This window comes from Myxine glutinosa, chromosome 1, assembly GCF_964187855.1.
Source record: "Myxine glutinosa chromosome 1, kmMyxGlut1.1, whole genome shotgun sequence".
Taxonomy (NCBI): Eukaryota; Metazoa; Chordata; class Myxini; order Myxiniformes; family Myxinidae; genus Myxine; species Myxine glutinosa.
In genome coordinates this window covers 389881122-389908975 of record NC_136261.1, presented here as the reverse complement: position 1 = coordinate 389908975, position 27854 = coordinate 389881122, and the positions used below count along the sequence as shown (strand labels likewise).

Here is a 27854-nt window from a genome sequence, read left to right as displayed (position 1 = left end):
CACAATTATGTATGTATAATTGTTCATAAGAAGAGAGAAAAAAATCCAAAAATTCTTTCTTTAGCTAAAAAAAATTTAGTTCACAAAAATCCCGGCTAGTGGAGAAGCTAAACGACATAGGGCAGCAGGTTCACAGACTGACAGAGAATGATGGACAAAAAAAAGACATCACACGAGAGGAAGAAAGGAGAGGAGTGCAAGGGTGAGAGTGGGGGAGATTGGGGGTGGGGGGGCGCAGGATGCTGGGATCAGTGAGTGCAGAAGAACATGAGGAGTGGTGGTGGGAGAAAACATGAGGTGACAATGGAAAGCATTCTTGTAGGACTGGAAGAAGGGTCACAAGACAAGACCATTACCCTCTGTCATTCACAAAGCTTGATAAAAACAACCATTTGGTGATCAAGGCCTACGCTGGAATTTTTGTCTGGTTGGAGTATTCCCTTGATTTTTATTGTGTTGACATGTCTTACACGAGACAAAAAGCTTGCAAATGATTTAAGAAAATATTTAAAAACATGTACAGATACATTCAAAGTACACTGCACTAATGCCAAAAAATGAATATCCTCCAGCACTATACCACCGTGCAGCACATAGAGACGGTATTGGGAGGGAGAGGTGCACCATAATCTATATAATAATAGCGTAAGGACTCGACTTTGTTATCCCTTTCACGCCGCACCCAGTGACCCGATGCCCACGGCACGAATGGATTTACGATCTACGAACCGCACTCTTTGTTTATCACGTACAGCCATACTCGAAAAATCTGAATTAGCCGACGTTGGGGCCCAAAAGCATCCGATTAACTGCCGATACGACGCCATCTTATTGGCGTCTGCTGGGTGAAGGCGAAGCAAGCCGTCCGCTGATTGGACAGTCGAAGGCGACAGCAAGCCGTCCACTGAGTGGACAATCCTGAGCATGCATTTGTGCCGGTGTTGTCGATCGCGGTGTACGCTAACCTCATCAGGTGGGTTTACCATAATTTCTTCCAACCACGCTCTTTTGATACACCACATCCTCCCTTCCATGGATGTTCCACGGGTTTCAGCTAGTTGATTGATTAATCACGTAATTAAAATAAATAAATAATAATCGTAAAATAATTTCTTATTAATCAATTGGCTAATAGCATACCTCGACCACCAGTTTCATCCAAAGCTATAACCTTTTGAAAATTAATTAAATTAAGTCATTAAAATATATATATTGATTAATCGATAAATCAAAAATATCCTTTATGGCCACATCACTTGGTCACTGTCGTGTCCAAATATTAGCTTCCTAGCTCAAAAGGTGTCTGAGATATTGCCCAGATGAGATTGGAAATAAATAAGTGATTAATAATGAAAATAAATAAATAATAATGGTAAAATAATTAAATTATGAATCAATTGGCAAATATAATACCTATACCACCACTGTTTCATCCGAATCTGTAACTTAAAAAAAATGAAGTCGTTAATGGAAAAATTAAATAATAAATCGATTAATTGATTAATCAAACAGCCAAATCACTTGGTCATTGTCGTGTCCAAATATCAGCCTCTGAGCTTAAAAGGTGCCTGAGATATTGCCCAGATGAGAAAGGAAATAAATAAGTACTGAATTAATCGATAGTAATTAAGTAATTAATCAATAAATTGATTAATCAAAAAACAAAAATACCGTTTTAGACAAAGTACTTGCTCATTATTGCGCTGAAATTTCAGCTTCCTAGCTCAAAGGATGACTGAGATATCGCCCAGACAAACAAGAAAACAAACAAACAATCAAACAAACAATCAAACAAACAATCAAACAAACAATCAAACGACCAGAGAGAAAACGGAGTACTCCCTTTCAGCGCGTGTCATTGCCGAGCCCCCTTTGATGCCCGGCAATGACATCATGCAGCACCTGGAGATGGCATAGGAAAGAAGCGGTGTGCAAAAAATAGCCCCAAGTGGGCTGACGGTCATTTCCTGAGGTTGAAGTTCAAACCTCTGCTGATTTGGGGGAACCCCTTGAGTCCCTCAACTCACCCTGATACAAAATCAAAAAATATATGACAGAGTGATCATTTGGATCATCGAGTAGGAGGGACGTATCAGGTTTCAGGACAATCAGTTAGTAAATAAGAGAAAGTAGGGATTCGAATTTTCAGAGGGTAACCGCCCTGGGGGAACACCATAATCTGAACTCAAAAAAATATGAAAACGAAAAATCTAAGACGAGGAAATCCTGTGTACCATATAGTAGGATGGCTGTATCAGGTTTCAGAGCAATCAGACTGGAACGTCTCCTGCGGCGTGTCTGGAACGTCTCCTGTGGCGCGTCTGGAACGTCTCCTGCAGCGCGTCTGGAACGTCTCCTGCGGCGCGTCTGGAACTTCTCCTGCGGCGGGTCTGCAACGTCTCCTGCGGCGCGTCACAAATGTCTCCTGTGATGCGTCTGGAACGTCTCCTGCGATGCGTCTGGAACGTCTCCTGCGACGCGTCTGGAACGTCTCCTGCGACGCGTCTGGAACGTCTCCTGTGACGCGTCTGGAACGTCTCCTGCGACGTGTCTGGAACGTCTCCTGCGGCGCGTCTGGAACGTCTCCTGCGACGCGTCTGGAACGACTCCTGCGACGCGTCTGGAACGTCTCCTGCGACGCGTCTGGAACGTCTCCTGCGACGCATCTGGAACGTGTCCTGCAACGCGTCTGGAACGTCTCCTGTGGTGCGTCTGGAACGTCTCCTGCGATGCTTCTGTTATGTCTCCTGCGGCGCCTCTGGAACGTCTCCTGTGACGCGTCTGGAATGTCTCCTGCGATGCGTCTGGAATGTCTCCTGCGACGCGTCTGGAACGTCTCCTGCGACGCGTCTGGAACGTCTCCTGCGACGCGCCTGGAACGTCTCCTGCGAAGCGTCTGGAACGTCTCCTGCGACGCGTCTGGAACGTCTCCTGCGACGCGTCTGGAACGTCTCCTGCGACGCGGCAGGAACGTCTCCTGCGACGCGGCAGGAACGTCTCCTGCGACGCGTCTGGAACGTCTCCTGTGACCCGTCTGGAACGTCCCCTGCGACGCATCTGGAACGTCTCCTGCGACGCGTCTGGAACGTCCCCTGCGACTCATCTGGAACGTCTCCTGCAACCCATCTGGAACGTCTCCTGCGATGCGTCTGGAACGCCACCTCTGACACATTTGGAACGCCCCCTCTGACACATCTGGAACACCCCCTCTGACACATCTGGAATGCCCCCTCTGACACATATGGGAACGCCCCCTCTGACACATCTGGAACGCCCCCGCGGGCACATCAGGAACGCCCCCTCTGACACATCAGGAAAGCCCCCTCTGACACATCTGGAACGCCCCCTCTGACACATCTGGAACGCCCCCTTTAACAACATCTGGAATGCCCCCTCTGATACATCTGGAACGCCCCCTCTGACACATCTGGAACGCCCCCTGCGACGCATCTGTAACATCCCCTGCATAGCATCTGGAACGTCCCCTGCAAAGCATCTGTAACATCCCCTGCAAAGCATCTGTAACATCCCCTGCAAAGCATCTGTAACATCCCCTGTAAAGCATGTGAAACGTCCCCCGCAAAGCATCTGAAACGTCCCCTGCAAAGCATCTGGATCGTCCCCTGCAAAGCATCTGAAATGTCTCCTCCGACTCCTCTGGAACGTACGCTCCGACACATCTGGATTATTCCTTCCAATGGATAGAGAGCTCCTTTTATCAGAAAGAAAATTGATAATATGGAACATTGCATCACCTCTCGAGTTCAAGTCGTCTGCGTTCCTTCTCCTCTTCAGCCTCCTTTTGTGCTTGAGTCAGACTCTCAGCATCAGCTAGGTTGTTCACTGCTATGGCGAGGAAAACATTGAGCAGGATGTCTGTTGGGAATAGGGCTCAGGAAATATACCTTGTAGACTTGCTCCATTATGATGAGTCACCATTAAATCCAGTGTCGAATGAAGCAAACATTTTCATATGTTGACATATATACAAGCCGGGATAACCATGTCAATAACTATTCTCAGTTCGAACGTGGCTCCCAAGTCTTTAGGGCCAGGCTGACAGCGTCATCCGCATTAAAATGTGATATCACGTGTAATTCTCCAAGAGAGAGGATACAGTTACCACAGATGAACAGGATGACGAAGTAAAGGGACACAAGGACACCGGGAAATGCCGGTCCTCCGTAGGACAATATCCCAGCATTCATGACTGAGTTCCAATCCTCTCCTGTCAGGATCTGTGGAAAGACAGGTAAATGTGATGTTTCTTAAAATATATATATATTCAAACAATTTTTAAAATTCTGTGCAATGTTTACTAAAAATCTAAATTTTAAACCCACAAGCAACATTTAAAAATAAGTGTTTTCTACATTTGGCAAAACAGAGGAGCAAAAGCACAATGAGCAATATATTACTGATGATGCAACGTCACAGGACGTCTGACATCACATATATAATAACGGAAAAAGGTTCCTGTGCACCATAAAAAATACACTAAATGATGCTGATGTGTACCTAGGAAATATAATGATCAGCCAGTATCTACCTCGATATGTTCCCCATTTTACCCGTGGATATGCGGGACTTGCATGTGCGCAATGTGCACTGCACGCAGAAATTGCCATGCAAGTGTACTGAGTCAGGTGACAGTACTACAGGTGGTACTGAGCAAATTGCAACGCAGCACGATTCGGTGATGATCCATCCCAGCTAGCATCGTAAACGTGATGCCGCGCCTTTCGGAAAATGAATGTCTACGTCTACCTGCTATTGGCATGCTTTGATATGACGCAGCTGGAGTTCGAACCACCGACTAGGCAGACTCAGAGCGGACTTTCTAACCATTAGGCCAACGAGTGTAGTTACAATGGTGTTCACAAACTGTTCCGCATTTGCTGCATTCATGGTTACCATGTCACGAATTGTGAAGAATTGTGCGCTCTTTTTGCTTCTCTGTGTGCAATTGTTCAAAAGTACGGGACCCATGTCTGCATCATCCTGTTGGCCTTTATACCTGATGATCCCACCGGTACATACATGCAAGGCTCATTCATCATATGACATGACAGTCACACCCAATGGAAGAAGCCTCCTCTGATAACCACACCCAATGGGAGAAGTCTCCTCTGATAACCACACCCAATGTGAGAATCCTCCTCTGATAACCACACCCAATGGGAGAAGCCTCCTCTGATAACAACACCCAATGGGAGACATCTCCTCTGATAACCACACCCGATGGGAGAAGCCTCCTCTGATAACCACACCCAATGGGAGAAGCCTCCTCTGATAACCACACCAAATGGGAGAAGCTTCCTCTGATAACCACACCCAATGTGAGAAGCTTCCGCTGATAACCACACCCAATGGGAGAAGTCTCCTCCAATAATAACACCCAATGTGAGAAGTCTCCTCTGATAACCACACCCAATGGGAGAAGCCTCCTCCGATAATAACACCCAATGTGAGAATCCTCCTCTGATAACCACACCCAATGGAAGAAGTCTCCTCTGATAACCACACCCAATGGGAGAAGCCTCCTCTGAAAACCACACCCAATGGGAGAAGCCTCCTCTGATAACCACACCCAATGGGAGAAGCCTCCTCTGATAACCATACCCAATGGGAGAAATCTCCTCTGATAACCACACCAAATGGGAGAAGCCTCCTCTGATAACGACACCCAATGGGAGAAGCCTCCTCTGATAATAACACCCAATGTGAGAAGCCTCCTCTGATAACCACACCCAATGTGAGAAGTCTCCTCTGATAACCACACCCAATGGGAGAAGCCTCCTCCGATAATAACACCCAATGTGAGAATCCTCCTCTGATAACCACACCCAATGGAAGAAGTCTCCTCTGATAACCACACCCAATGGGAGAAGCCTCCTCTGAAAACCACACCCAATGGGAGAAGCCTCCTCTGATAACCACACCCAATGGGAGAAGCCTCCTCTGATAACCATACCCAATGGGAGAAATCTCCTCTGATAACCACACCCAATGGGAGAAGCCTCCTCTGATAACGACACCCAATGGGAGAAGCCTCCTCTGATAATAACACCCAATGTGAGAAGCCTCCTCTGATAACCACACCCAATGTGAGAAGCCTCCTCTGATAACCACACCAATGGGAGAAGCCTCCTCTGATAACCACACCCAATGGGGAGGCCTCCTCTGATAACCACACCCAATGGGAGAAGCCTTCTCTGATAAACACACCCAATGGGAGAAGCCTCCTCTGATAACCACACCCAATGTGAGAATCCTCCTCTGATAACAACACCCAATGGGAGAAGCCTCCTCTGATAACCACACCCAATGGGAGAAGCCTCCTCTGATAACCACACCCAATGGGAGAAGTCTCCTCTGATAACCACACCCAATGGGGGAAGACCCCTCTGATAACCACACCCAATGGGAGAGCCTCCTCTGATAACCACACCCAATGGGAGAAGCCTCCTCTGAAAAGCACACCCAATGGGAGAAGCCTCCTCTGATAATAACACCCAATGGGAAAGCCTCCTCTGATAACCACACCCAATGTGAGAAGCCTCCTCTGATAACCACACCCAATGTGAGAAGCCTCCTCTGATAACCACACCCAATGTGAGAAACCTCCTCTGATAACCATACCCAATGGGAGAAGCCTCCTTTTATAACCACACCCAATGTGAGAAGCCTCCTCTGAAAACCACACACCCAATGTGAGAAGCCTCCTCTGAAAACCACACCCAATGGGAGAAGCCTCCTCTGATAACCACACCCAATGGGAGAAGCCTCATCTGAAAACCACACCCAATGGGAGAAGCCTCCTCTGATAATAACACCCAATGGGAGAACCCTCCTCTGATAATAACACCCAATGAGAAAGCCTCCTCTGATAATAACACCCAATGGGAGAAGCCTCCTCTGATAATAACACCCAATGTGAGAACCCTCCTCTGATAATAACACCCAATGAGAAAGTCTCCTCTGATAATAACACCCAATGGGAGAAGCCTCCTCTGATAATAACACCCAATGTGAGAAGCCTCCTCTGATAATAACACCCAATGGGAAAGCCTCCTCTGATAACCACACCCAATGGGAAAGCCTCCTCTGATAACCACACCCAATTTGGAGAAGCTTTGTCAGTTCACAGTACTTGTATTTCAGACTGCACCTGGAACACGGTTATGAGGGACTGTGGAAAGCTGTCGAAGGAACTGCGCTTCACTTCGTGCGAGAAAGTGAAGCGGCCGCCAAAAAGTTGCATGCCGAGCAACGAGAAGATTACTATGAAGAGGAAGAGCACGAGCAGCAGTGACGCGATGGATCGCATAGAGTTCAGTAGGGAGGCCACCAGGTTGCTGAGTGAGTTCCAGTGTCTGTGGAAAAACGTGGAGGGTCACATGGTTACAGCAGCGAAACCGTTCACTCACACGAGGTCTTTGAGCAGGGCGGTTTTGTTGGCATGGAGATCAGCCCACCTTTAAACAGGTGGATGAGAGTTCAATCAATGAGCCAATGCAATGAGTACCTATCGTGAGGGCATGTAATCTCGGACCAAGTGGCTTGGAAAGCCGTGACCGTACATAATATGCGACCGTCAGCCAATCGGCCTGCAGACCACATGTGTGTGCTTTTCGCCTGTGCATTCCGCAAAGCAAATAATCTGAAAATTGAGTGACATTTAACTCACCGGCCTACCTGAGGCATGACATTCAAGCCTGTAGGAATACCTACCGGGTGACCTTGAAGATTCGAAGTAGGCGGACGCAACGCAGCACTGTGAGGCCGAGTGGAGACATGATATTCAGCTCGACGAGCACGAGCTCCACGATGCTGCTGCACACGACGAAGCAGTCAAAACGGTTGAACAGGGACATGAAGTAGGCTTGGAGGCCCAAGCAGTACATCTTGAGGAGCATCTCGATGATGAACAGGGCCAGGAAAAGTTTATTCACAAAATCTGCGGGACATTAGAAAGTTGGTAAAAACAAATTCCTCCACACTCGCTCCTCAGCACAGATCACCTCCTCCTCTGATAACCACACCCAATGGGAGCCCCCTTCTGATAACCACACCCAATGGGAGTTCTCTTCTGATAACCACACCCAATGGGAAAGCCTCCTCTGATAATGACACCCAATGGGAGCCCTCTTCTGATAACCACACCCAATGGGAAATCCTCCTCTGATAACTACACCCAATCTGAGTCCTCTTCTGATAACCACACCCAATGGGAAAGCCTCCTCTGATAACTACACCCAATAGGAGTCCTCTTCTGATAACCACACCCAATGGGAGTCCTCTTCTGATAACCACACCCAATGGGAAAGCCTCCTCTGATAACCACACACAATGGGAGAATCCTCCTCTGATAACCACACCCAATCGGAGTCCTCTTCTGATAACCACACCCAATGGGAAAGCCTCCTCTGATAACTACACCCAATAGGCGTCCTCTTCTGATAACCACACCCAATGGGAGTCCTCTTCTGATAACCACACCCAATGGGAGTCCTCTTCTGATAACCACACCCAATCGGATTCCTCTTCTGATAACCTTACCCAATGGGAGTCCTCTTCTGTTAACCACACCCAATGGGAGTCCTCTTCTGTTAACCACACCCAATGGGAGTCCTCTTCTGATAACCACACCCAATGGGAGTCCTCTTCTGATAACCACACCAAATGGGAGAAGCCTCCTCTGATAACCACACCCAATGGGAGAAGCCTCCTCTGATAACCACACCCAATGGGAAAGCCTCCTCTGTTAATTACACCCAAAGGGAAAACCTACTCTGATAAACTACTCCCAATGGGAGTCCTCTTCTGATAACCACACCCAATGGGAAAGCCTCCTCTGATAACTACACCGAATCGGAGTCCTCTTCTAATAACCACACACAATGGGAAAGCCTCCTCTGATAACTACACCCAATAGGAGTCCTCTTCTGATAACCACACCCAATGGGAGTCCTCTTCTGATAACCACACCCAATGGGAGTCCTCTTCTGATAACCACACCCAATCGGATTCCTCTTCTGATAACCTTACCCAATGGGAGTCCTCTTCTGTTAACCACACCCAATGGGAGTCCTCTTCTGTTAACCACACCCAATGGGAGTACTCTTCTGATAACCACACCCAATGGGAGTCCTCTTCTGATAACCACACCAAATGGGAGAAGCCTCCTCTGATAACCACACCCAATGGGAGAAGCCTCCTCTGATAACCACACCCAATGGGAAAGCCTCCTCTGTTAATTACACCCAAAGGGAAAACCTACTCTGATAAACTACTCCCAATGGGAGTCCTCTTCTGATAACCACACCCAAGGGGAGTCCTCTTCTGATAACCACACCCAATAGGAAAGCCTCTCTGATAACCACACCCAATAGGAAAGCCTCCGCTGATAACTACACCCAATGCGAGTCCTCTTTGATAACCACACCTAATGGGAAAGCCTCTCTGATAACTACACCCAATGGGAGGCCCCTCCTTCCTCTCAATCAATGGGAGTCCTCTCATCAGTCCTCTTACAATCCCCATCCCATAGAGGACTTGTATCCGGGTGTTGTACCCATCAGCAACTACACTAGAGCCACGTCTGTAGTTGTATTTGTAAGACTGTTAGGGAGAAGTCTTGGCTCGAGCACTATCATTGGCCATTCTCCCTGGGATGCAGAGTTGCGGCAGCTCTGTCTTCAAGTCCCATCGTTGCGCACATGTCTTTGTGCTATTTGAGGAACGCAAACCCTGGAAGTAACATCTGCATAAGTCTCGGATCATTCCGCTAAAGTCGCAGGTAACAGCTTCGGGAAGGATTGTGGAATTAGGTCAAGTTGTCGGAACACAATGGCCTAATAGAAAAATACACTGAAGGATATTTAAAGTCCGACATGAAATGTTTAGTAGACAGGACATCCAACTTATTTTCCCCCTATTGGACTGTTCCACAGAGGTGTCCTTGGACCTCAGAATACTCACCTTGCACGTTGGTGAGCCATTGCGGCTGGTTGTAGTGCTCCGTAGCGATGGCCAGGGTGTTCAGTGACACTAGGAAGATGACCAGCCAGTAGAACTTCGACGACTTCACTGCGTTGCGGCACTTTCGTCGGCAGAGTCGGTGTGAGTGATAAACAAATTGCCTAGAGGAGAGAGGGAGAGAGGGAGAGAGGGCGAGGGAGAGAGAGGGCGAGGGAGAGAGAGGGCGAGGGAGAGAGAGGGCGAGGGAGAGAGAGGGCGAGGGAGAGAGAGGACGAGGGAGAGAGAGGGCGAGGGAGAGAGAGGGCGAGGGAGAGAGAGGACGAGGGAGAGAGAGGGCGAGGGAGAGAGAGGGCGAGGGCGAGGGAGAGAGGGCGAGGGAGAGAGGGCGAGGGAGAGAGGGCGAGGGAGAGAGGGCGAGGGAGAGAGGGCGAGGGCGAGGGAGAGAGGGCGAGGGCGAGAGACGGAGAGGGCGAGGGAGAGAGAGGGCGAGGGAGAGAGAGGGCGAGGGAGAGAGAGGGCGAGGACGAGGGAGAGAGGGCGAGGACGAGGGAGAGAGGGCGAGGGCGAGGGAGAGAGGGCGAGGGCGAGGGAGAGAGGGCGAGGGCGAGGGAGAGAGGGCGAGGGCGAGGGCGAGGGCGACAGAGAGAGAGAGAGAGAGAGAGGGGAGAGAGGAAGAGAGAAAGAGAGGGAGAGAGGGAGAGAGGAAGAGAGGAAGAGCGGAAGAGAGGAAGAGGGGAAGAGAGGGAGAGAGGGAGAGAGGGAGAGATGGAGAGAGGGAGAGATGGAGAGATGGAGAGAGGGAGAGAGGGAGAGAGGGAGAGAGACAGGAGGGAGGAAGAGAGGGGGAGAGAGGGAGGGAGAGAGGGAGAGAGGGAGGAAGAGAGAGGGAGAGAGGGAGAGAGGGAGAGAGGGAGAGAGGGAGAGAGGGAGAGAGGGAGAGAGGAGAGATATAGGAGGGAGGGAGAAAGGGAGGGAGGGAGAAAGGGAGGGAGGGAGAAAGGGAGAGAGGGAGAGAGACAGGAGGGGAAATATCGGTGTTTTTTAGTATACATAAAATAGCAAATTTGACTTCATTGTTCCAATACATATGGAGGGCACCGTATATGTACGACAGGTACAGGTATATATTTAATACATAATTATAAGTAGTATTCAAAAAGATGTAGAAGGTGTGGCATCGAAAGACCCGTGGGGTCGTGCATAGCTCACCTGAGGCGAATCCACCACGGTAAGATCTCTTTATCATCAGAAAGTCCCTCCTCTGCAAGCGAGTCTGCCTCGCTATCTGACAACACTGCAAGGCACAGACCCCATGGCATTACATATGGACCATCCGTGAGAGAGGGGTAGGTGGGGTGTGAAGTGGTAGATAGGTGCGTAAGGGGAAATTAAGCGTGCGATAGTAAATGAGGAGTGTGAGGACAAATGAGGTGTGTGAGAACAAATGTGGTGCGTGAGGGGAAATGAGGAGCGTGAGGGGAAAATGAGGCGTGTGAGGGGAAAATGAGGCGTGTGAGGGGAAAATGAGGAGTGTGAGGGGAAAATGAGGTGTGTGAGGGGGAAATGAGGAGTGTGAAGGGAAAATGAGTGTGAGGGGGAATGAGGAGTGTGAGGGGAAAATGAGGAGTGTGAGGGGAAAATGAGGAGTGTGAGGGGAAAATGAGGAGTTTGAGGGGAAAATGAGGAGTGTGAGGGGAAAATGAGGAGTGTGAGGGGAAAATGAGGAGTGTGAGGGGAAAATGAGTGTGAGGGGAAAATGAGGAGTGTGAGGGGAAAATGAGGAGTGTGAGGGGAAAATGAGGAGTGTGAGGGGAAAATGAGGAGTGTGAGGGGAAAATGAGGAGTGTGCGGGGAAAATGAGGAGAGTGAGGGGCAAATAAGGAGTGTGGGGATAAATGAAGCATGTGAGGGTAAATGCAGCATGTGTGAGATTAAAAGCGGCGTGTGAGGACAAATGGGGAATGTCAGGGCAAATGAGGTGTGTGAGGGCAAATGAGGTGTGTGAGGGCAAATGAGGTGTGTGAGGGCAAATGAAGAGTGTGAGAGAAATGAGGTGTGTGAAGGCAAATGAGGAGTGTCAGGACAAAAGAGGTGTGTGAGGGCAAATGTGGAGTGTGAGGACAAATAAGGTGTGTGAGGGCAAATGAAGCATGTGACGGCCAATGTGGAGTGTGAGGACAAATGAGGAGGGTGAGGACAAATGAAGCGTGTGACAGCCAATGTGGAGTGTGAGGGCAAATGAGGAGGGTGAGGACAAATGGGGTATGCAGAGATGAATGCTTTGGAGGCACAAAAGGTGAGTTGTACCTCACCACAGCACAGGTATTATAGAATAACGGGTACCAATCGGTGCTTCACCTAGTATGAGCTTCAATCTTGTATTGATAAAAAAAGGTATTTTTGGCTTTGTGAAGACAGATAAGATAGTGAGAGCAACCCTAGTGTTTCATGGGTGTGTGAGGATAGATTATGGTGTGTACAGGTGTGCAAAAGCCAAAGACGATGGGTAAAATTTTCCATTGGATAGTTTTGAGGTACAACCATAACTGTTGTCTCACACATTGTGAAAATCTTATGTTGACATTTGACACGATGAACCACCCGCACCAGCTCGTACTGCATGTGGCAAACAGAACCCACAAGGACCAAGTTCGTATTGTGTCCATTTTGGATGGACCAATCATTCTTCTACCAGATTCCGTTTTGACTACAACCCAATAAAGCATCCCTAAAGGAGTTGAGGCCTAGCCCTGCAGGTGCGACTTGCACAACATCTCCTTTCCTCTGCGCAACGGCCATTAAAAAGAGTTACGCTCATCCATTCATCCCGGAGAGGTATTGTTGGTCCACTTGATCCATTTAGATTGAGATCAGGCGAACATTCCATTTGCAAATGGCATACAAAAGGAAAGAGAAGGGACGTCAGATCCTCAGAGCCTCGTTGACAGGCGCGCAGAATTCGCTCGCGTCAGCACGTGTGCAGTTTATAGAATCCCGTGATTATTTCCGAATCATCAAACCTGTCATCCTCGGGCCAAATAAGACTCGTCTCGTTATAGAACTCGATACACACACACGACTCCATGCTCTGCTGTGCTCAACGCGGACGACATCATCAGCAAGGATTTGGATTTTTGCTTCTAGCTCCAAGCGTTCCATGTTTGAGTTGGATTTTTGCTTCTAGCTCATTCTAGATTCTTCTAGCTCCTTCTAGATTCTTCTAGCTCCTTCTAGATTCTTCTACCTCCTTCTAGATCTTCTTCTAGATTTTTGCTTCTTCTAGTTCCATGTTTGAGTTTGGCATGGATTTGTGGCGTCAGAGGGGTGGATTAGAGGGAGGGTGAAATTGGAACAATCTCATGTGTACCAAACTCCATAATTCTACGTGGGAGTGTATACACTGGGGAGGAGGAGGGGGTGCTGAATTACGCCGTACGGAAGTGATGCCGAGCCGGAAGTGATGCCAAGCCGGAAGTGATGCCAAGCCGGCTCTCCAACGATATTGTAGGTTTTTGCTGCAATTGAAGGATTGCTTGGGCTTTTTGGAGACATTTTGTCATCTCTCTCTATGAGGTAAAAGAGCTAATTAAAGGCATCTGAAATAAACCAGACACCGTGTTTATAGGAAAAACATTCCTTTATAGGAAGACTAGTGTGGATTACCACACATCGCTACAGAGGCACAGGCTCGTTTTAATTGGAAATAAAGGCCCCATTGCATAAAGCATCCTCCCCCGTTAATTCACCCCAGATCCACTTTTTTGAAATACCGACTTCTTTCCTGAAAGTCCGAGCAGTGTCCATATGTTTTTTTTTTACCTCTCCCACCCCCCACCCTTCCCATGCCTCCTCCCCCCCCCCTTCCCATGCCTCTTTCCCCCCAAGCCCTTTCGCTCCCACAGATCTCCCGATGTCCCAGCTCTCCATCTTGTTCTCCCGCTCCCTTTATCATGTTTTATGTGTGTTTGTCTTTTTGTGATCAGTGTTAGCTCTTACACGAGCCTCGATCTTGTATACAAAAAAAAATCTGAGATAAACCGGACCCCATATTTATAGGAAAAACATCCCTTTATAGGAAGACTAGCGCGGATCACAACACATCGCTGCAGAGGCACAGGCTTGTTTTAACTGGAAATAATGGCCCCGTTGCATAAAGCATCCTTAAGGACAAATTTGAGAATTTCTTTAACTTTCACCTTAACTTTTCTAAGTGCAGTAAATGTGCAGTAAATGTTGAGAAACTATCTGAGAATGGTGAAAGTGTAAAATTATGAATGTGAAATACGTGTGCAAAACTACAAGTAAAATATTGTGGATGTCATGTAAAACATAGGGTCTTCTGGGTCTTTGGGGTATTTTTGGTCCTCCAGTTCTTTGGGTATTTTGGGTCTTCAAGGTCTTTAAGGGTCTTTTGGATATTTTGGGTATTCATGGTCTTCATTGATCTTTGTGGGCTTTAAGTGTCTTTTGGGCTTTCGGGTCTTTAAGGGTGTTTTTTTGTTTTTGTTTTTTGTATACAGAGTCGAGGCTCGTGTAAGAGCTAACACATTAAACGCGAAAACATGCACAGACACATAAAACATCCAATAAAGGGAGTGGGAGAGAAGAGGGGGGGGAGAGAGGGAAGCATACAGGCACAACAACAGTAGAGAACAGGGATGTCGTAGCTCTGTGGAAGGGAAAGGGCTGGGGATACGGGGGAGGGGTCTTTTGGGGTCTTAAGAGTCTTGCAGGACTTTTGGGTATTCATGGTCTTCAATGGTCTTTGGGAACTTTAAGTGTATTTTGGGTCTTCAGGGTCTTTAAGGGGGACTTGTGGGAATAAACGCGTGTGTGCATATTTCGTACCATTCACAACAATTCTGTTACATTCACGAAGTTAATGAATTTTTCGGTACACTGGACAATACTCAATACCAAGCTAATGTGTTTTGTTACTCCCAGCGACAGAAGGCGTACTCGCACCTCCACGAAGTTTGTCTGCAGCCTTCCGCTGCATGTCGCTCTCCAGCTCGATGTCCTCGGCATGTGTGATCCAGTTAACATACCCACGCAGGTCCTCTTCGAACTTGCGCTGCTCCCGCAGCTTGTGGAAATGCCCTCGCGCTCTGGCCTTCTCCCGCTCCTTAGAGAACTCTCTGAGGGGGACATGTGGGTCATCGGACGATAGGTCAAAGTGCAACGCAACTGAAATGCCACAAATCGAAATTGTATTTCATCTGAGACTTTGGTGTCGATGACTTCTGAACACTATTGTATCAGGTGTGATGCAACTGGCAGTGCCATTGTCATTACAATGGACAGATTTTTTTGATTTTTTTTGTATACAAGATCGAGGCTCGCGTAAGAGCAAAGATCAAACACACAAAAAAACCAAACGGACACACAAAACATACAATAAAGGGAGCGGGAGACAAGATGGGGAGAGAGAGGGAAGCACACAAGTACAACAGCAGAGAACAGGGACAACGGAAGATCTGTGGGAGGGAGAGGGCTTGGGGGGAGGAGGCATGGTAAGGACGGGGGGGGGGGGGGGATATTGTACATCGGGGACATTTGATTGTAAATCAAATAGAGAAGAATAGAAAACCAAAGCTTCAAATGACATCTTACTATAATTCACCAAATGTCTGTCCGTCTGTCTGTCTGTCCGTCTGTTCCCAGGTACCGCAAAAACGGCTGAACCGATCGCAACGAAATTTTGGGTGGGTAACCTTGGGACCCCCTGGAATAAAATGGGCTCTATTGTTTTCCCAATTTTCCAATTTTTCCAATGTCCAATTTTCCAGTTTTTCCAAACACGATGGAATAATATTTACCGATATGAACAGTGATGTGGCTTTTGTTGAAATTATACAAATACTGTTTAGATTTGGATGATTTGCGTGTGATATGATTTAACGGATGTTTATATAAATAGTTTAAAATAAAAAAGCCTTCAATTTCTGATATTTTGCCTTTTCATTTGGGCCTCCCAATTGAAGCCCTGCCCATAGGGCAGGTACCGTTGCTCGTCATTTAAATTCCATCGAGCTGAGGCCTGCCATTTTATTGTGCAAACTCTAATCAGATTTTCCATTACAAACCCACGCAGGCCCTGCACTGAATCTCATCCAAATCATTATCTGCCTTACAAAGCTTTCTGGCCATTCCACTGCATTTAGATCTACAAATCCATGTGAAGCAATTACACCCATCAATCCTTTCCCACAATGCACCGGGATTCATTCATAAACACCTGCGTCCCCAGATAAAGCGAAAGCACATTGCTCCAAATTATTAGCCAATCAGCAAACTTTTAGCTTCGCTTTAAATAATCAGATTATAATAATGTTTACATTAAATGACATGGAGGTAACCCAAAGCAATGATCACGAAATTGGATTTACAAAACATGTTCTCATTTTATAACCCAATAGTCATGGTACTGCGGGTGCAGATTACAAGGATGTAATCTTGGCCTGGATTCTCTTTGCTGTTGCTCAAATGAATCCGAGTTTTATAATTCTATACTACTGCAACTGAAGGGGTGAGGATTCAATAAAATAGAACCTCCTGGGTAATAAAGTAAGGTGGGGCATGATGCCCACCTCGTCCCTCCCTTGTGTTCCCTCATCAGTGTTGGGTTCTCCGGCTGACAAAACTTGGTATACCAAGTATCAATAATCTGAACATTCAATACATGTGATAAAATCGCTCAACATATATATATATATATATATATATATATAAATAAAATGAGAGGAGCATCAACAACCATAAATGCAGCATGATGCTGACGTCATGCACATGAGTTGTGCCAACACATCACCTCCAAACTATGATGACATTCGTGTGGCACTCAAGTCTTTGGAAACTCAGATTTATGGTCACAAATAAATGAAAGAAGAGGCACCGATCCAGATATCTATATATCTTGGGAAAATGCCAGGGGCATAGAAAACGCCCCTTTATTTAAGGGTATGTGCCACGTGGAAAAGTATATATAAGAAGGGACATTCCATAGTTTGTAGAATATGCCAAACAATAGAAAAAAGGGACATTCAAAAAAACTCGTGTGCATGCTGGACTACCCTTGTGTTCTGTGTCCTTTCTGAAATACCGACTTCTTTCCTGGAAGTCCTTGCTGTGTCCATGTGTTGTTTTTTAATCTCTCCCACCCCCCACCCCCACTCCCACACCTCCTCCACCCAAGCCCTCTCCTTCCTACAGATCTCCCGATGTCCCTGCTCTCAAATGTTGTACTTGTGTGCTTCCCCCTATCTCCCCCATCTTGCCTCCTGCTCCCTTTATTTCGTCTTATGTGTCCGTTTTTTTTTTTTAGCGATTAATGTTAGCTCTTACACGAGCCTCGATCTTGTATACAATATATATATAACGTGGTGACGTCATTTGCATAATTTGTGAGACCACAACCAGGTATAAATGTGTTGTTCCTCACCCGCTCAGCACACCCAGCACGAGGTTGAGCATGAAGAATGAACCGAGAATGATTAAGGAGATGAAGTATATCCAGGGCCATCCATTCCCAACTGCATCATTCACCTTCAGGGAAAAGATAACATGTCAACAAAACAACTTTCGAAGAATTATAAATCATCCTTGCAATTAGAAACTAGTCACGTGGCAAGGTGAAAAATAAAGTACACTTTCGTGATTAGCATAAACACGAAGTAAAGTGTAAAGGATTAGTTTACATGTGTGTGCCTCATCATGCCCCTTTGCTTCCAGTGAAATGTGATTGAATAGTTGCAGGTAAAACTTGAGGCTCCTTCTGTATGTTACATTCAGTTACAAAAAAGAGCAATTGGAGATTGCAGACCCTCGCCAGGTCGTGATTTAGTGATTTTAAAGGCTTTTGTGTTAAAACAAATATGGCGGCCTAACGACGTATCCGATGACGTCATCATATTTTTTCCTCCAAAAATTTATCCCTAGATGACGCTCAAGAAATTTCATCTTCATCTTAATCGGATGAAGATTTGTACTTGTCGAATTATGACATCATCATTCAGATACACTACATAGCCAAAAGTATGTGGACACCCGAACATCACACCTGGATGTGCTCATCGAACATCTCATTCCAAGATCATGGGCATTAATATGGAGTTGGTCCCCCCCTTTTGCTGCTATAACAGCCTCCACTCTTCTGGGAAGGCTTTCCATTAGATGTTGGAACATTGCTGCAGGGATTTGCTTCCATTCAGCCACAAGAGCATCCGTGAGGTCGGGCACTGATGTTGGGCGATTAGGCCTGACTCGCAGTCGGCGTTCCAATACATCCCAAAGGTGTTCCATGGGGTTGAGATCAGGGCTCTGTGCAGGCCAGTCAAGTGCTTCCACACCGATCTCAACAAACCATTTCTGTATGGACTTCACTTTGCGCACGGGGGCATTGTCATGCTGAAACAGGAAAGGGCCTTCCCCAAACTGTTGCCACAAAGTTGGAAGCACACATTCGTCTAGAATGTCATTGTATGCTGTAGTGTTAAGATTTCCCTTCACTGGAACTAAGGGGCCTAGCCTGTACCATGAAAAACATCCCCAGACCATTATTCCTCCTCCACCAAACTTTACAGTTGGCATTATGCATTCGGGCAGGTAGCGTTCTCCTGGCATCCACCAAACCTAGATTCGTCCGTCGGACTGCCAGATGGTGAAGCGTGATTCATCACTCCAGAGAACCCGTTTCCACTGCTCCAGAGTCCAATGGCGGTGAGCTTTACACCTCTCCAGCCGACGATTGGCATTGCGCATGGTGTTCTTCGACTTGTGTACGGCTGCTCAGCCATGGTAACCGATTTCATGAAGCTCCCGGCGAACAGTTGTTGTGCTGGCGCTGCTTCCAGAGGCAGTTTGGAACTCAGTATTGAGTGTTCTTGAACGAGGAACATTAAATGGGAGCAGCCACGATTTTGTATCTCTCGGTTGCTGGATCCGGTGGTGAACAATGAAGTGTTCCAACATCTTAATCGTGATCGTTAGGACGAGGAACTGCAGACCGAGAGCTGCAGTTTCCCTAGCAGAGATGATTAGACGGGCGCAGCCTGTTCACTTCGCGCTCGAAGCCAGGAGTGAGCGGAGCGCGCGCGAGGCCTAGTTCGCGCCCACGGCAGTGCAGCCTGCAGTTTTGCCGCCAAGGACGCGAGGGGGTTTTGACGATTTCTGACGAGGTTCAAGAGCCGATTAGAGCAAAGTGTCACACAAATACATATTTATTTTTACAGTTATAGTGCCCATTGTTTCTATTTGAGTCTGTTTGGGAGCGCTCCAATTATGAATGTAGTTTTATCATGCATTATTTTGTGACCGGCATTTTCTTTAATAAATCCGGTATTTTTGTACATTTTAAGTCTGTGCCGGTTTGAGTTGATTTATTGCAGGGTCGAGGACGTCGGGTGGAATTGTGAAGGTAAGCGCTTACGGCTTCTCCCCCACTTGCTCACCACGCTGGTTCTACTGGTTCGAGAAGTATTACTCGATATAATTTTGTGTGCCCCTTCCAGGAACTATTATATATGTTTCTATTGCTTTGAGAAGTATTACTATTTATAATTTTGTGTGCCACTTCCATGCACGACTGTATATATATATATATATATATATATATATATATATATATATATATATAAATATATATATATATATATATATATATATATATATATATATATATATATATACATATATATATATATATATATATATATGAGTATATATATATATATATATATACACGAGTATATATATATATATATATATATATATATATATATATATATATATATATATATACTCGTGTATATATATATATATATATATATACGAGTATATATATATATATATATATATATATATATATATATATATATATATATATATATATATATATATATACATATATATACGAGAATATATATATATATATATATATATATATATATATATATATATATATATATATATATATATATACGAGTAGATATATATATATATATATATATATATATATATATATATATATATATATATTGTTGCAGTGGTTCAAATCCCCACTCCTTGACAACAATTTTGTTGCGTGATTCACCTCGGTTAATACCAGAGAATCACGAATACCTTCAAGGTGCACGGATCAAGGTGCACGCGCGTGCTGAAGAACTGCGCAATCGAACCCTCACTTTCTCACACCTTATGGGTGCCGAGCGGATTTGCACGCTGTGGAAAGCGGCGTTACCCCCACGAGATTTATGGACCTGAGTCTAGCCAAATTCGGTCTCAGATGATGCTCGGCCAATTGGTGAAAGGACATACCGAACAGGTTGGAAAGGAATCAAATGTACAGCCTTTTATTTTGAAGGCACAGAGAAACAAAGACGAAGATACAGCTTACCAATTCTTACTTAATAATAACCCCACTGGTGCCTTCACACTCTGACACACTCACACTCAGGGAATAACACTCTGGTTAAGGCGTACTGACGTACGTGCTGGAATTGCCTTGCTGGTGACCACGTGGTCTGGTGTGCGCAGCTCGCGGCTCGATGAGGTCAGGTCCGAAGGACGAACTCCAGCACAGGTTGAGCTAGATTCAGCGCAGGTGGGACGAGCTGCCACGCAGGCAGACAACTTCAGCTCAGGTGAGTTGTGTCGAAAGCCAACGCTTGCAGGTCAGCCGGATGGTGCAAAAGATCAGCGCAGAAGCGATTGGTGTTCGACGAAACACAAAGGCCAAAACACGTGTCGTCTGGTGGAGCCAAAACAAGAGAGTCTAGAGTAGGGTGTCGTCCACGTGGAGAAATCCAAGGCAAGATCGATCGTGTCGTCCACGAGGCAAAATCCAAGGCAAGATAGAGGTTGTCCTGTGTGCGCAAAATCCCAGGCAAAGAGAAATGTCATCCTGTGAGCTGTGAAATCCCCGGCAAAAAGAGAGTTAATCCTGTGTGCAGCGAAATCCCAAAAGCCAAGAGAAGTCGAACTGGTGCTGCGAAATCCAAGAGGCAAAGAGAAGCGTGTTGTCCACGTGGCAAAACCCAAGGCAAGAGAATGAAATTGCGATCCGCGTGGGCTTTTACCATATCTGCCCACGCCCCTCTAAATGTTCCACAGCCTCTCATTGGCTGAGGTTTGCTGCATCATGGCGACGGGTTCCCGGCTCGCCATTGGTCACCTGGGCCGTGCTTTTGGCCACGCCTTCCTGCTCATAGTAATGGCTTCCCTTAACCACAGGGAGGTTTGACATCCTGCTAAACTTCAACGCATGTTGGTCTTGATTACTACACGATGGGAAAGGGCTAATCTTTACATTCAATAAGACATATCGAACTACTGCAGGCTGCATGTTGTCGTGCAATGAACTATAGGGGGTTTGTCTTTATGGCACAAACGCAACAATATATATATATATATATATATATATATATACATATATATACATACATACATACATATATATATATATATATATATATATATATATATATATATATATATATACATACATACATACATACATACATATATATATATATATATATATATATATATATATATATATATATATATATATATATATATATATATATATATATATATACATACATACATACATACATACATACATATATATATATATATATATATATATATATACATACATATATATATATATATATATATACATACATATATATATATATATATACATACATATATATATATATACAAACATATATATATATATATATATATATATATATATATATATATATATATATATATATATATATATATATATATATATATTGTTATGGATATGAGAATTGTGTTTTTATTGTTGTTGTAAGATATCACCCTCCTTCCTCCATTTGTTGTGTATAAAGGTCAAAGGTCGTTCCCGTAGTTATTCCATATACCACACGTAGCCAATCATAGATTTCCTCCTTGTTCAGTAGTTATCTCCTTATTATGTGTATTCGATTAAGGCTTTGTCTTCCATTAACTAACACTCCATTGCACCGAATTCAAACAAGGTAGATTCCCTTCACATTCCCCTTTTGTCATGCCAACTGCATTGGGCGGTTTTCTGCATTCCGCTGCTGCTGTGGGGTTGTGGTTTTTCGCGGCAAGACTCCATTAGCCACGACGTCATCTCGGAGCCGAAGGTGGGAGGAGTCGGCCCAGCGCCGGGAACAAGGCATGGCCTTGCCAACGCCTCCTCTAAGGGCGGGATCAGTGAGCCCTCGCGACCAATCAGGGCCGAGGTGAGCTCACCGATGGGCGTGTCCTGGAGGCCGGCAGCTTGATCGCCCGAGGCGTTATATAAGCGCGCGCGAAAGCTTTCAAAAAGAGAGCAAGTTGAATACCCAGGGAGTCCTGAGAGTTGTGTCAGAGAAACGGCAGAAAGACAGCAAGCATTTGAGAGAGAGAGAGAACCCGTCACGCAAGGCCCCCACGGCAGATGCGGCACACCACAACAGCTTGAACCGAATGCGCTTGGGAACCACTGCAGTTTTGGACCACGGCAGCTTTGAGCAGTGACGGCAGTTGCAGCTTCAAAGGAATCGCCGTACGAGAGACGGTTGAGGAGAGCCGGCAGCTGCCCAACTCGAGCCGCGATCATCCCAACCACCCGGACCCTTCCTGCCATTCTTTCCTGCCATCATCCCCCATGAAAGTCTGATTGTGCGTCCGTCTTCTGTGTTGTCCTGGGGTTTAAGTAAGACTGTTGATAGGTAAGCTAGAGTTTCACTGTGTCCTTCTAGTCCGTCCCTCTTTCTGCATTATTTTATTATCCTTCCTTCTTCCTTGGTTTCTTTCATGGTGTAAATAGCAGTAATAAATAATAGTCGTATTTCCAACCTTTTGCCTTCGTCTTCCTCTTCTTCACATCCGTCGTCTTTGTCTTTTCCCCATTGAAAACCTGTGGCACGATTTGGCCAGCGTTCAAGGATCGGGTCTAGTATCTGTTAATAGTTCGTGCCGCGGTTGCTAAAACCGCTCGGCAATTAACATCTGTCCGCGGTACGAACGGGGCTGTGCACCTACCTTTCCGGGGGTAGCTGTGCAGTGTCAGGGACCACGTCGGTCAGTTATAGAAGAAGGGATTAATCCCCCCTCTAAGGGGGAACAGAGGCCGACGTTGGGTTCCGCAACATTTGGTGTCGGGAGCGAGATTCGGATCTGAAGCGCTTAGCGCGCTCAAATTACGAGTGGCCCAAAAATTGTATTTTATAACATCCGAAATTTAAAAATCGTGCCATGGATGGTCAAGGCGACGGGATGCCGGTGGGGGAATTAGGGGGGGTAGAATCGACCCAGGATCCTGGGGAGGATATGGGAGTAATGGAGGAGCGCAATACGCATTGGGTTGCGGGGGGTTCAGACACACAAAATGGCACCTCGCACATGGCAGCGAGGGCCACGCCCTCTGCGCAAATGGCTGTGATAGATTTGGATGCCCTCATGACGCAATTATTAGCGAGGATGGGAGTGTCAAGACAGGAACTGAACGAAGAGATGGATCGAATGGCCAGATTGAAAAAGGCGGGGGAGAACCTTGGGGGCAGATTGGGCGAGCAGGTCCCAGGGGTGCACGACGAGGTAAAGCGGGTCGAGAAGCGCTGGTTGAGCGAAGCGGAGAAAAGCGCGGGTAAAATGACAGGGATAGAGATCGCGACCCGGGGTATGGGGCAGCCGGCGACCGTTGGGGTAGAAGAGGGAATTTTATTAAAGCCAGCGTTCGTCGAGGTGAATAAAGAAAAAGTGCTGGGAATTGAAATTGGAGAGACCGGGGACTTAGAAAAGCACTCGCGGCAGGAGGAAGGAATGGATTGTGCACAAAGTCTAAGTTCACATCCTGATGCCATACTTGCTAATCCTTATAAAGATTTGCAGGTGCGTGTGGAGAAGAGAATCCCCCAGGTGAGTCGTGCTGTGTATTGTGCGGTGAGATTTTGCAGGAGGATGTTTGACGACAAAAGAATTTTCGCGCGCTCGGGATCGAGAAAGCATCCGGGCATTGGTGAAGGGTCCCGTGTGAGTGGAAATGGCGCACTTGTGGAAAAAAGTGTGCATCGGGGAATGAGCGTCTTAAAAAGCGTGAGTGTGAAACTGAGTGCAAGCGAGAATGCACGTCGGGGTGTACGGAGTGTGACACAGGGAGTGAGAGCGATATGGAGTGTACGTGCGAGGGTGAGTGTGACACGGAGGGTATGGTGGTGGTGGAACGTGTGCGACGAAGCACACCTGAGTTGGTTGTGGCGTGGGTGTGGGAGAGCCCATCGGAGCGCATTAGTGGGTGGATGCAAGAGTGGACGCCCATGGTGGGAGTTACAGAGGACGTAATGGAGGAGAGGTGTGGAATGAAGTGTGCGAATGGCGAGTGTGCACGAGAAGTGTGGTGTGCAACAGGGAGTGGGGAGGTGGAATGGACGGAGTGTGTGGGATGCACTGGAGGCACCGAGATGCTGGGTTTTGTGAGTGTGAAAAGGGTCGCGTGTGCGTGTTGGCATGCGAGTAAGGCGTCGACGTTGACCGGGTTAGCGTTTAGGGCGACGGATAGCCGATGCGAGCACTCGGGGCGCGGTGCGCTTTGCTGGATGCGAGGCCCGGCGCGGGTCGGTGTTGCGTCGCTTCTCTTCGAAGCGTCGTTGCCGATTCGGGCTTGGCTCCGCCCTGCACGGTCGAGTCTGGGATTTGTCGGGCGAGGCGACCGGTCCGGTTCAGGGGCGGGTAAGAGGAAGCGGACGGTGCCCCCTCGTGGGGACGGGGTTCCGACCAGGCGAGATCAAGCCATCGGGCTGGAGGCCGCAAGGATCTGCGCCGAGATGGTGCGTGGAATCTCGGCCCGACCAAACCGCCCCCCCCTGAACTGAATGCCGGACGGATTCAACCTGCAGGCGACCAAACCACCTGAATTCATTGCTCGGCTGTGCGAAGCCAGGCTTTGAAAATGTAACGACGCACCGAGGCTCAGATATAGCGGACTGTAATGATGATAGTGTTTTGGATCCGAAATTGAAAATAGTGAATTTGAAAAGCAAAATTTGATGATTGGAAAAGGATTGGTAGAAGGATTGGCAGTGATTGGAAAATTTGTGATTGGCTAGAAATCGGATGGGCCAAATTGATAGTAGGAGATGCCCGATGTGGTGGAATGGCAACTCTGCCATCCCTCACAGAGGGGGCAAAGGAGCAATAGCTATGGGGTTTGGCAGTGAAAACTAGCCCGGGAGGGTTAGGATAATGATAGGGATCTAGAGAAGATGACCATAGGTAACGGTAAGTTTAAGTAGCGACTTTTGGACAGGTAGTTGGGGACATAGAGAGGGTAGTGGATTATAATGATGAGGGAGCGCAATAATGTAAGGAGCGACGGGGAAGCGCGAGTTTTAGCAGGGCACCAGGTAGATTAGATGATGCCGTATGTGTGAGTATTGATATCGAGCAAATTAGGAATTGCGGGGCAATGCTCGGGTGAGATGTGTGTGTGAGCGTGGGAAAATCTGGGTGCCTGAGGCAATGGTTGTTTGAGAATTGAAGGTGTACTCAGGAGTGTATTGTGAGAAGGTGATTGTGAATGGTTTTGAGCGTGGAAGTGTATGTAGCAGTGCATGAGGAACGATTGTGGTTGTGCATTGTATTGAATGATTGAAGGAGCTTTGGAGGAAGGAGGGTGCAGGTGGCACCAGGTGAGATTGCACAGGTGTGCAACTGAACAGGTGGATGGAGCAGTGTATGAGTGAGTGATGGTGATGTGTGTTGTGTTGAACGAATGGTCCTGGGAGGATGGAGGGTGCAGGAAGCACCAGGTATAGGAGTGATTGCACAGGTGTGCAACTACAGGTGTATGGAGAATGGTTGTATGGAATAAATGGAGTATAGAATATATGGAGTGTGGAATGGATGGTTGTGGAGTGAGTATGGTGGAAACTGTGGAGTGGAGTGGATGGTGCGAAGGTGTGGATGGGGGAAAGGAGGATGGACACATATCACGAATACCCGGGGAGGGTAGTTTAAGCGTTAGGTAGAGGGTACAGGTAAATTGTGATTGGATATTGGCATCTGTGGTGCGTGGTGGAAGAATGGTGTTTGGATGGGTGCATTAGTGTCATGGAAATGGCTGGGCGTGTGGCCTGTTAGTGTGTGTAGTTGAATGGGCGCTGCACCACTGTGAGGAAGTCGGCCAGGTGAGGCCGCAGGTGGGCTCTGGGGGCCGGTAGAGTTGTGGATGGGGCCCGAGGATCCGGAGGACGGACCCGGGTAGCCCAGTGCCAGAGAGGGCACCTAGTGGGGTAAGCCCCAAGGAGGGCCTTCCCCAGTTAGATAGGTTAGGTCAAGGAGCAGGTAAGCTCGGAGGCAACTGCAGTGGTGGAGGTGTGCAGGTGGGTAGACCTGCTGGGAGAGCTACACGACTCAGCCCTGAAATTGTGCAAGGGCGCAGGGAGTTGAAATCGGGGGAGTGAGACCCCAAATTGAGGAAGCACCACAGTTTGGTCAATGGGAATTGGTTCTTAAAACCGCATAGAGTGTAAGATGGCCAATGGTTTGGCAGGGAAAGACCCCGGGTAGTGTAAAGTGTATTAAAGTCATTTAGAGGATAGTTAGGATTAAGAATCTCCTCGCACCATCTACATCCACTCAGCTGAGATGACGTACCTCCACACCATGCCAGGTTTGTTTTTATTATTTTGGTGCAAATGTTTGGATTGTAAGATGCATCATGACGTGGGCGTGACATTGTGCTTTGTTGTTCCATCTCTCCCTCCTTGTGAGGATTGATGATGAATTGGTTATGGCAAATTTTGAAGTAGTGGGAGTGAAGACAAATTTGGTATAGGGGAAATATGGGGAAGACGTGACAGTAGTGACGAATTTGTAAATGTGTTGATTTTTGTACATATGGGGTAAGGGCAAGGGTAGAGTAGGTAACAGGGGGGGGGGTGACGTATGGTAGGGACGAGCTTTTCTCCGCTCAGTCTCCAGACGCACCTCACCTTGCATTGCCTTTATTGATGTGTACCCTTGTGACCTTACCCCTCACTCACCTGTCTCCTCCCCCCCCCCCCCCTTGTCTCCCACCCGAGGACTGTGCGCCACTGCGCGCCAAGGGGAGCGTGCGGGAGTCCGCCATTGTGTGCCCGAAACTCCCGCAACCAGCTGTCTGCATCGATGCATCACTTATGGACCACATGTCTGTGGCTGAGCACCACTTATGGACCCCACGGGTGGGGGCATGGCCCCTCTGCTGGAACCGGCCATGATGGCCCGAGACCTTGCGGCGGACCTTGGTCACAGGGCACCAATGCCACAAAGGTGAACCACACATAGTCGGCCCTGTGGGCCATAAATAAACACGGACACGTTTGGTGCATTTCGTTTTATTATGTCCAAATAGGCCGCCAGTAAGAAGAACAAGTTGACAACATCTGGAAGAGCATTAGCCAGCAGAGGGAGCTGAAGAGCAAGACCACCAGCAGGGTTTGGGTTTTTTTATTATGAACTGTGGTGACTGTGCACCAATTGGTGCTTTATGGTGCGGTTTTGGTGCGTTTTTGGTGCTTTATGGTGCGTCGATGCAGGGCAAGCTGTCTCCCCCACAAAAAAGAACAATTACAGGTGCTGGGTTGAGTTTTGTAAATACCAGTAGAGTAACTGTAAATAATGCTCCCCCATCGTTCATGTTGTAGTTTGAAGACAATTCCGCAATTCGGTTAGCTGTGGGCGTGAGTCTGTTAGGCAGGGTGCAATGGAGCAGCGGGACATATTTATTTATGTTTTAAAATTGTCACACTCGGGGTCAGGTTAAATGTAGAGGGAACTACACCTACGTGCCACACTAAAGGTAAAAGTAATAGGCCCGGGACGTG

General features: G+C 47.1%; 1 protein-coding gene across 2 annotated transcripts in view; it reads right to left on the bottom strand.

Moving 5' to 3' along the window:
* The window catches only part of LOC137416337 (voltage-dependent L-type calcium channel subunit alpha-1D-like), a 476095-nt gene that overhangs the window by 388404 nt on the left and 59837 nt on the right, over positions 1 to 27854 (bottom strand). For both annotated transcript variants that reach the window (XM_068101884.2, XM_068101890.2), the window contains exons 7-14: positions 17426 to 17529; positions 14950 to 15122; positions 11194 to 11278; positions 9985 to 10145; positions 7735 to 7960; positions 7172 to 7376; positions 4118 to 4238; positions 3756 to 3876 (exon numbers count right to left, since the gene is read on the bottom strand). In XM_068101884.2, the coding sequence (XP_067957985.2) occupies positions 3756 to 3876; positions 4118 to 4238; positions 7172 to 7376; positions 7735 to 7960; positions 9985 to 10145; positions 11194 to 11278; positions 14950 to 15122; positions 17426 to 17529 (1196 nt within the window). The remainder of the gene's footprint in view (positions 1 to 3755; positions 3877 to 4117; positions 4239 to 7171; positions 7377 to 7734; positions 7961 to 9984; positions 10146 to 11193; positions 11279 to 14949; positions 15123 to 17425; positions 17530 to 27854) is intronic.